The sequence below is a fragment of the Mandrillus leucophaeus genome, unplaced genomic scaffold, assembly GCF_000951045.1.
Source record: "Mandrillus leucophaeus isolate KB7577 unplaced genomic scaffold, Mleu.le_1.0 Scaffold54, whole genome shotgun sequence".
Lineage (NCBI taxonomy): Eukaryota > Metazoa > Chordata > Mammalia > Primates > Cercopithecidae > Mandrillus > Mandrillus leucophaeus.
The window spans coordinates 328,940-337,389 of NW_012105808.1; the positions used below are offsets into that span (position 1 = coordinate 328,940).

At 64.7% G+C, this 8,450-nt stretch overlaps 1 protein-coding gene across 2 annotated transcripts in view; it reads left to right on the top strand.

Moving 5' to 3' along the window:
* The window catches only part of STK11 (serine/threonine kinase 11), a 27,882-nt gene extending 19,432 nt beyond the window's left edge, over nt 1-8,450 (top strand). The window contains exons 4-10 of one of the 2 annotated variants that reach the window (XM_011997394.1): nt 1,203-1,335; nt 1,411-1,547; nt 2,044-2,171; nt 2,767-2,824; nt 3,791-3,978; nt 7,294-7,503; nt 8,399-8,450. In XM_011997394.1, the coding sequence (XP_011852784.1) occupies nt 1,203-1,335; nt 1,411-1,547; nt 2,044-2,171; nt 2,767-2,824; nt 3,791-3,978; nt 7,294-7,487 (838 nt within the window). In that variant the 3' untranslated portion in view covers nt 7,488-7,503; nt 8,399-8,450. Of the gene's footprint in view, nt 1-1,202; nt 1,336-1,410; nt 1,548-2,043; nt 2,172-2,766; nt 2,825-3,790; nt 3,979-4,440; nt 4,678-7,293; nt 7,504-8,398 lie in introns of those variants that run through there. The other variant, XM_011997395.1, reaches the window with a different exon arrangement.

The window sequence follows — 8,450 nt, forward strand, 5'->3', positions numbered from 1 at the left end:
CAAGTCTTTTTTTTTTTTTTTTTTTGAGACAGAGTTTCACCCTTTCACCCAGGCTGGAGTACAGTAGTACAATCTCAGCTCACCGAAGCCTCCACCTCCCAGGTTCAAGTGATTCTCCTGCCTCAGCATCCTTAGTAGCTGGGATTACAGGTGCCTGCCACCACACTCAGCTAATTTTTGTACTTTTAGTAGAGATGGGGTTTCACCATGTTGCCCAGGCTGGTCTCGAACTCCTGACCTCAGGTGATCCACCTGCCTTGGCCTCCCAAAGTGCTAGGATTATAGGCCTGAGCCACCCCACCTGGCCCCTTTCAAGTCTTTGAGGGTGGCACTAGTCTCTGCAATTCTGCGGGGATGTGATAATGTTTCTGATTAACTTTTTTTTTTTTTTTTTTTGAGACGGAGTCTCACTCTGTCGCCCAGACTGGAGTGCAGTGGTGCGATCTCTGCTCACTGCCAGCTCCGCCTCCCTGGTTCACACCATTCACCTGCCTCAGCCTCCCGAGTAGCTGGGACTACAGGCGCCGCCACCACGACCGGCTAATTTTTTGTATTTTTAGTAGAGATGGGGTTTCACCGTGTTCGCCAGGATGGTCTCGAACTCCTGACCTCATGGTCCACCCGCCTTGGCCTCCCAAAGTGCTGGGATTACAGGCGTGAGCCACCACGCCCCGCCCTGTGAAGGCCCAAGTTTTTAAAAACAGTTTTGGAGACTCCCGTGTGTGGTATCCACGGGCAGGGCTGCTGTCAACCACCTGCCTCCATCTTTGCTGGACCTGCTGCCTGAGGCCGGCAGCCCACCCCATCCCGTCCCAGCAGCCACCTGCCCCGACCGGACCTCCTGGTACAGATCTGTGGGCTGCAGAGTCAGGGCCCCTTGCTGCTGCAGGACTGCAGGGACAGGGAGGGGCCTGCTGTTTCAGCAAGCCTTTGGGGTGCAGCCGGCCTGTGGCCCACAGGGAAATGAGACCTGTGGACATCTGGGGCCCTGCCAGACGTGACTCGGCTGGGTGAGGGTGGTCACTGCAGGCGCAGGCCTGGCTCCCTACTGGACCCAGCTTTTCCTCTGTCCTGTGTGCCTGGACCTCCGTGACTCCCCAGCTGGGCCTGTGGTGTTTGGGAGGCTCCCAGGCGGCTGCAAAGGGGACCCCTGTGAGGAACAGGGAGGCCTCGGTCCCAAGACAGGTGTGTGCTGCCCGCAGGTACTTCTGTCAGCTGATTGACGGCCTGGAGTACCTGCACAGCCAGGGCATCGTGCACAAGGACATCAAGCCCGGGAACCTGCTGCTCACCACCGGGGGCACCCTCAAAATTTCCGACCTGGGCGTGGCCGAGGTAGGCACGTGCTAGGGGGGGCCCTGGGGCGCCCCCTCCCGGGCACTCCCTGAGGGCTGCACGGCACTGCCACAGGCACTGCACCCGTTTGCGGCGGATGACACCTGCCGGACCAGCCAGGGCTCCCCGGCTTTCCAGCCACCCGAGATTGCCAACGGCCTGGACACCTTCTCCGGCTTCAAGGTGGACATCTGGTCAGCTGGGGTCACCCTGTAAGTGCCCCGGCCCCGCCCCGGCACTCGCCACACGCACAGCCCAGAGGGGCCTCTGCATCTTGGGCAGCTTCTGGCCTGTGGGTGCAGGGTGTAGCCACCAGCCTAGACCCTCGCTGGCCACAGCCACTGGGGGTGCTTACTTGATGGAGACGTAGCTCACACGGCAGATGGTGGTTCACCCATGTGACATGCAGCCTAGCCTGTCAGCGATCTTCACAGAGTGTCACAACCAATCCTCCTCTCAGAGCCCCACAGGGAAGATGGGCGGGTGAGAGTGGCTCCAGGCCCCTTCCCCGGGTGGGTCCAGAGGACGCTCCTCTCTTGCCCCATGGCCTCCACTAGTGGGAGGCGGTGAAGACAGAGGTGTCCTTGAGTCCGCAGAGCCTGTGGTCCAGCAGCCACGCGAGGGCTCCGTCCCTGGGGCAGAGGTGGGGCTCCCGGGGCGTCGACCACCTTGACTGACCACACCTTTCTTCCCTCCCCTCGAATGAAGCTACAACATCACCACGGGTCTGTACCCCTTTGAAGGGGACAACATCTACAAGCTGTTTGAGAACATTGGGAAGGGGAGCTACGCCATCCCGGGTGACTGTGGCCCCCCGCTCTCCGACCTGCTGAAAGGTGGGGGCCTCGTCCCTCTGCCCACAGCCCCAGGGAGGCGGGGCTTTTGTGCAGAAATGCAAGGTGGGGGTGTTAGGTGGGGGGCTATTGGCCGTGAGACCCCTGCAGGCACTGAGAGGACTGAGCGGAGAGGCCGGCCTCCCACTAGGGCCTGGTTTGCGGGTCCTGAGCTCCACCCTGCTTCTGGGCCCTGTTCACCTTTCAACTCCCACCCCTGAGGGCAGTGCTGCCCTGCGCCTCCCCCAGCCCCGCCCTCGGGGGCTCCCTGGCCTGTGTCAGGCTCGTCCTGCTGCACTTCCTGTGTGTGGGCAGCAGGTGGCACTGGCCGTCTGTCCGTCTGCCCAGTGGCCTTGGGAGAATGGAACCGCCCTGGCTGTCCAGCCCAGCCCTGTCTCCCAGGCAGGCACGCAGAGGCTGTCCCTGGCCTGTCCCCTGGAGTGGCCTCTGTCAGGGAGGCCATCTATGCAAGGGGGCCCCCCTTGGGAGCATCCAGGTATCACGTGGGGCCTGACAACAGAGGCTGGTCAGGTGGGGATGATTGGTGGGGTCTCAGGCCTGTGCCCGGCTGACTGGCTCCTCGCCGGCTTCTCCTCAGGGATGCTTGAGTACGAGCCGGCCAAGAGGTTCTCCATCCGGCAGATCCGGCAGCACAGGTGAGCGGCCCCTGGGGGCAGTGGGGCCAAGACCACAGGGAGGCTGGCCACGTGTGCAGCTGGTTGAGTGGGCGCCAGAGCAGGGCATGGTGGGGGTGCTGGGCTGGGGCCAGACCCCGTGCAGCGCCCGCAGTTCTCAGGGCCCAAGTGGGGTCTCTGGGCAGTGCCCTGTTAGTGGCCAGACAGGCCTTGTCTGAGCTGGGGTCTGAGTGAGGACGTGCATCCGTCTCTGCCCTAGGCATAGAGACACACCGGGAAAGGCACAGCTGGCCCCGAACGCTGGCGAGAGCCCCTCTTTTTACCCTCCTCCTGGGGCTCCCAGCAGCATGGTCTGGTTGGGATCCAGCTAAGGGCACCCAGCTCTGTGACAGGGAAGACAGCAGGCCCCGCAGTGCGACCTCCCTCGCCTCGTGGGCTCTGCTCCTCTGCACCAGCCCCTGGGGTTGCTCGAGCCCCGAGGCCCCCCAGAGACCGGCTCTGGGAGTGGGAGTGTCCGGACCCCTGAGGCGCTGGTGCCGATCGTCCCTTGGGGATCTCTGCGTAGCTCAGGGGCAGCTGGGAGCCGGGCGGGTGCTGGGGCTGCCCCCATAGCCTCCTGGGTTAGGATGTATTCATGGCCCCCCAGGCCCCCTTCTGGCCTTTGCTGACATGCGTCTGGTGGGTGCTGGCTTCTGAGTGCCACCTGGGAGACAGGCCTGAGGCTGGGCGTGGCGGGGGGTCAGGCCTCAGGGTGGAGGGGACATCTGTCAGGCTTGGAGTGAGGTCAGGGCTACAGACTGAGGTCCTGGCAGCCTGCCTGCTCCGGGAGGGCATGGCTGAGCGTCTGTGGTCACAGCCACCCGGTGCGCGGCCTGGTTCCGGCTCCTGAGCGTGCAGCAGGTACTCTGAGCACAGAGGAGCCAGGTTGGGCAGCTGCACCGTCCTGGTGCGAGCCTGACAGGCACCACTGCTTCTGGGTGTTTGCAGCTGGTTCCGGAAGAAACACCCTCCGGCCGAGGCGCCGGTGCCCATCCCGCCGAGCCCGGACACCAAGGACCGGTGGCGCAGCATGACTGTGGTGCCGTACTTGGAGGACCTGCACGGCGCGGACGAGGATGAGGACCTCTTTGACATCGAGGACGACATCATCTACACTCAGGACTTCACGGTGCCCGGTGAGTCTGGTGGGGGCCCCTGCCCAGCTCTGCTAACTCGGCCGTGACGTCCCACAGGAGCAGGGCGCCTGCCTGTCTGCAGTGAGGACAGCTTCTGCCCTCTGGTGGCCAATCCCACGTCCCCGAAGCCTCCAGCCCACCTGCAGGCCGCCTCCGCCCTGGGGGCAGCTGGGACATGGCTGAAAGGCGTGGGGGCAGCGGGGGCACTGGCCAAGGCCTGTCTGGCCAGGAGGGTTCCCCAGGCGTCTCTCCGGGTGCTGCCTAGCCAGGCACCGCCCACCGGCCTTGGCCTGAGCCCCAGCAGGAGCAGGCGGGGAGCCCCAGGGTCGGGGGAGGGCAGGTGAGAGTCAAAGTGCAGGGTGGCCCCTCAGACAGCCGGCATGCGAGGGTCCAGTGGCCCTCCCTCCCACCATCCCTGAGGCCTGCCTGCTGGCCCTGATGCCGGCCGCCCTTCTTCCCCAGGTGTCGAGGAGGCGTCTGAGGCAGGGCTTAGAGCGGATCACGGCTCACAGAAGAGCGAGGGCTCAGACCTTTCAGGAGAGGAAGCCTCGCGGCCGGTGCCGCAGTAGTGCCGGAGGAGGAGCTCAGGGCCTTAGCATAGGGGCGGCCCGCACTGGCAGCCAGCCCCTCCCCGCCACGCTGCGGCTTGCCTCTGTTCCGCCTGGGGCTGGGCTGTGTCATAAAGCGTTGTGCAGTGTATCTGCAGATGGATGCTTGCTGTGCTCGGGCTGGAGCATGGCAGGGGCTTTCTGTTTCACTGTGTCAGCATGAAGTGGTGGGCCGGGGCCAGCCTGAGAAGGGGGGTACGCCAGGCAGGTTGGGATGTGAAGATCCAGGGGACAAGGACCACCCCCGGGCCCGAGGGTCCCAGAATAGTGGGGGCCCTGCAGAGAGCCTCATCCCTCAGCACCCCCGGGCCCCTCAGCAAACCTCTAGGCTCAGCTCAGTAGCTGGTCCCCAGGAGGGTACCGTGTGAGGACCCCGGGAGAGCACAGTGGGGGCTCCCCTGGAGGGCACAGTGTGGGGCCCCCGGGAGGGTACAGTGTGGGGGCTCCCCAAGAGGATGCAGCATGTGGGGGCCCCCCAGGAGGGTACAGTGTGTGGGGGCCCCCAGGGTCAAAGGGTCTCGCCTCCTGGGCTCTTGCATTTGTGGCACCGTGGCCGTCGCGTCTGTTGGGACGGGAGGTGCTGCTGGGCACCCTGGTCACTGGGGTGTGCTGGGAGGTGGGGTCCCCTCATGGCGCCCATCCTTGGGGCCTGGCTGCAATTTGACCCCAGGTCCAGGGCCTTCTGCCTTTCAGAGCTCTGGGGCCCCGAGACGGGCAGTCAGGCAAATCCCAGGCAGGAGGGCCAATTAGGGCAGGGCCAGCCCAGGCAGGCCACCAGAGCCCTTGCTGGGACGTGGACCACACGCTGACCCTCACGGCTGCCCCTGCAGGCCAGGATTCCTGAGCCAGGACCCGGCACTGGCTTCTCTCCAGGCCTGTGTGAGACTGCCCTGTGTGGGCTGCCCTGGGGTGAGGTGCCGGGGAGGAGGGCAGGGGCTGGGCCACCTTTTTCATGACCCTGCTGAGCCCACTGTGGGTGGTGGGAAGGAGTACCCAGCAGAGGGGGGTCCGCTGGGACCACTTGGCATGGCTGAGGCCTCGGTACTCGGTACTGGGTGCTCAGGTGCTGACGCCCTTTCCACTGCTCAGGCGCTGGGGACAGGCTCAACTTGAGGCTTCAGCGTGAGCCCCATCCCTGACCTGCAGAGCCCCCTTGCATCGGGGCAGGACAGCCCAGCGCCCTTGGGTCAGGGTGTCCTCCACACTCGGCCTGGGCTGCTGCATCGGCCCCTGCATGGCTCCACTTTGGCCTTGCCTGTCCCTACCCAGGATGGGGGTCCTGCTGCCAACACCCAGAACCAGGGAAGGGGCTTGGGGCAGGTCCTGGGCACCAGCGCGGACAGGCGTGTGGGGTGGGAGAGGGGACCGAGGGTCCCAGTGCCTCGTGGGGGCAGGGCCCTGGTGGCAGCTGTGCCACTGATGCAGAGCTGGGGCACCTTGTCTACCAGGTTGGCCCCATGGGAGTGGGCACAGGGTCTGCCCCAGCGGAGATGGGCTGGGTGTAAGACCTATGGGTGCCTTTGGTGCCTCCTGACCAAGGTGCTTTTTTTTTTTTTGGAGACAGTCTTGTTCTGTCGCCCAGGCTGGAGTGCAGTGGCACAATCTCGGCTCACTGCAACCTCCACCTCCCAGATTCAAGCAATTCTCCTGCCTCAGCCTCCTGAGTAGCTGGGATTACAGGTGCATACCACCATGCCCAGCTAATTTTTGTGTTTTTAGTAGAGACGGGGTTTTACCATGTTGGTCAGGCTGTTCTCAAACTCCTAACCTCGTGATCCACCTGCCTCGGCCTCCCGAAGTGCTGGGATGACAGGCGTGAGCCACCACGCCCGGCCCCAGGTGCCTTTTTAAAGCCAGTGACTTCCTGTGCACACCGTGGGAGGTATATGGCAAGTCCTGGAAGCTGCTGAGTCAGCCACCGGCCCCTTCTCGGAGCTGGGGCTCTGCACTGGGCACATGAGCTCTGGGGCAGCCCAGGGCAGCCTCCCACTGACATCGCCTGGGAGGGGCCTCGGGGGTGGCTCGGCAGCCAGTGTGTTGGCGGAGTCCTCACAGACCACCACAGCTCCTGGCAGGGACAGCACGTGGGCAGCTTCCTGCACTTCCCCCGCCATTATGAGGACATTGTCCACCTGGGCAGGGTGGGCAGCCCCAGGCCTGTGAGTTTCACAAGATGCTGGTGCTGGTTGGTGGCCGGCAGAGACTGGGGGCGGCTGGGGGCCCTGGCAAGCTGAGCTCTACTCCCCACGTGGTTCTGTGCTGGCATTTCGCATGCCTGGCCTGAGCCTGGCCCTCCTGTGTCCTCACAGGTGAGCGTGTGGTGGCTCGTGCACCTTTAGAACCAACCATGGGCCAGGGCACCCCAGGGGAGCACGGGAGGGTCCTGCCCTGTCCGCTTGCCGCCTACTCAGGAGGCCCCTGTAGACAGTACCTGGGTGGGGTCCCACCTGGGGCCGTGGCAGGTGCAGCAGACGGGGTGGAGGGGGCATTCCTCCCAGGCCATCTGTGGGAGGCTCATCCCCTGGGGGTGCCTCCCGGAGCTGCTGGGGGACAGCATTTCAGGCTGGAGAGACTTGGGCCTGACCCGGGGGTGGGCATGGCCTGGGCCACAGCTGTAAGTGTCTCCCTGTGCTGGGGGCCAGCCAGGTTCCTGCGGCTCTGGGGGTGTGGCCCTCAGCTCAGGCCACACTTGCCGTCTCCCTCCCAGGACAGGTCCCAGAAGAGGAGGCCAGTCAGAATGGACAGAGCCGGGGCCTCCCCAAGGCCGTGTGTATGAACGGCACGGAGGCGGCGCAGCTGAGCACCAAATCCAAGGCAGAGGGCAGGGCCCCCAACCCCGCCCGCAAGGCCTGCTCTGCCAGCAGCAAGATCCGCCGGCTGTCGGCCTGCAAGCAGCAGTGAGGGTGGCCACCTGCAGGTGGGGCACGGCGGGACCCGGGCGGGGCATGTGGGGACACTGCATGGATGCCACAGCCAGCCATGAGCATAGCTCACGCCAGTCATGGCGGCTGTCAAACGGCTGCGCATAGTTGCCATGTAGCCTTTGGGTAGCTTGGCCATGTAGCAGTCCCCACTGAGGGTGGTATCTCCGGGCCTGGTGTCTGGCTAGTGTACTGGTCACGGAGGCCTACGTATGGCAGGACTCTAGGGGGTGTCGTGCCATCCTCACAGCCATCTCTCAGAGTGGGTGCATTTAGAGGACCCTGCCCTGGGCCTGGCACCCCCTCCCCATGCGTGGGCTACTCCCAGGAAAGGCTCACGTTGGGCTCAGCCCAGAAGCTTTTGAGGCATGAGTGAGTGGTGGGTGGTGGGGAGGGGCGGCGACCTCCATGGCCCTGCTGGGCTGCCCCAGGCTCTGAGCCAGCTGCCAGGTCTGGCTGAGGCTGAGTCGTGCCAGACGCTGCCCTGTCTCTCCCTGTGTGCCTGCTCCCTCTCCCAGCCCCAGATGTCAGAGACCCTTGTCACCTGCTGAGGATGCGGGGTGGATGGGAGCCCGAGGCTGAACCCCCTGCCTTGCCACAGTCCCTCTCCCAGGTTTTGGGGGCCACTGCCTGAGTTACATGTCTGTCCCCCAAATGGGTGCTCACAGCCCATCCACCAGCGTCAGAGCCTGCCAGACCCTACTGCAAGAGGCTACACTTAATGTACCCGGGGAGTGACTCAAGGGTGGCCTTCCCTGGCCTCCCCTGCTGCCCCACTGGAGTGCGGTAGCCCGATGACTGCACCTCAGCTTCTCCATCCTCCCAGGAGCCCGAGGGAAGCGGAGAACCGGTACCCAGGCTGACCTCTTCCGTCCTCCCTCCCCCCTGCAGCCCGTGTCCAGGAGCCCCGCCAGGTGCCCGCGCCAGGCCCTCAGTCTTCCTG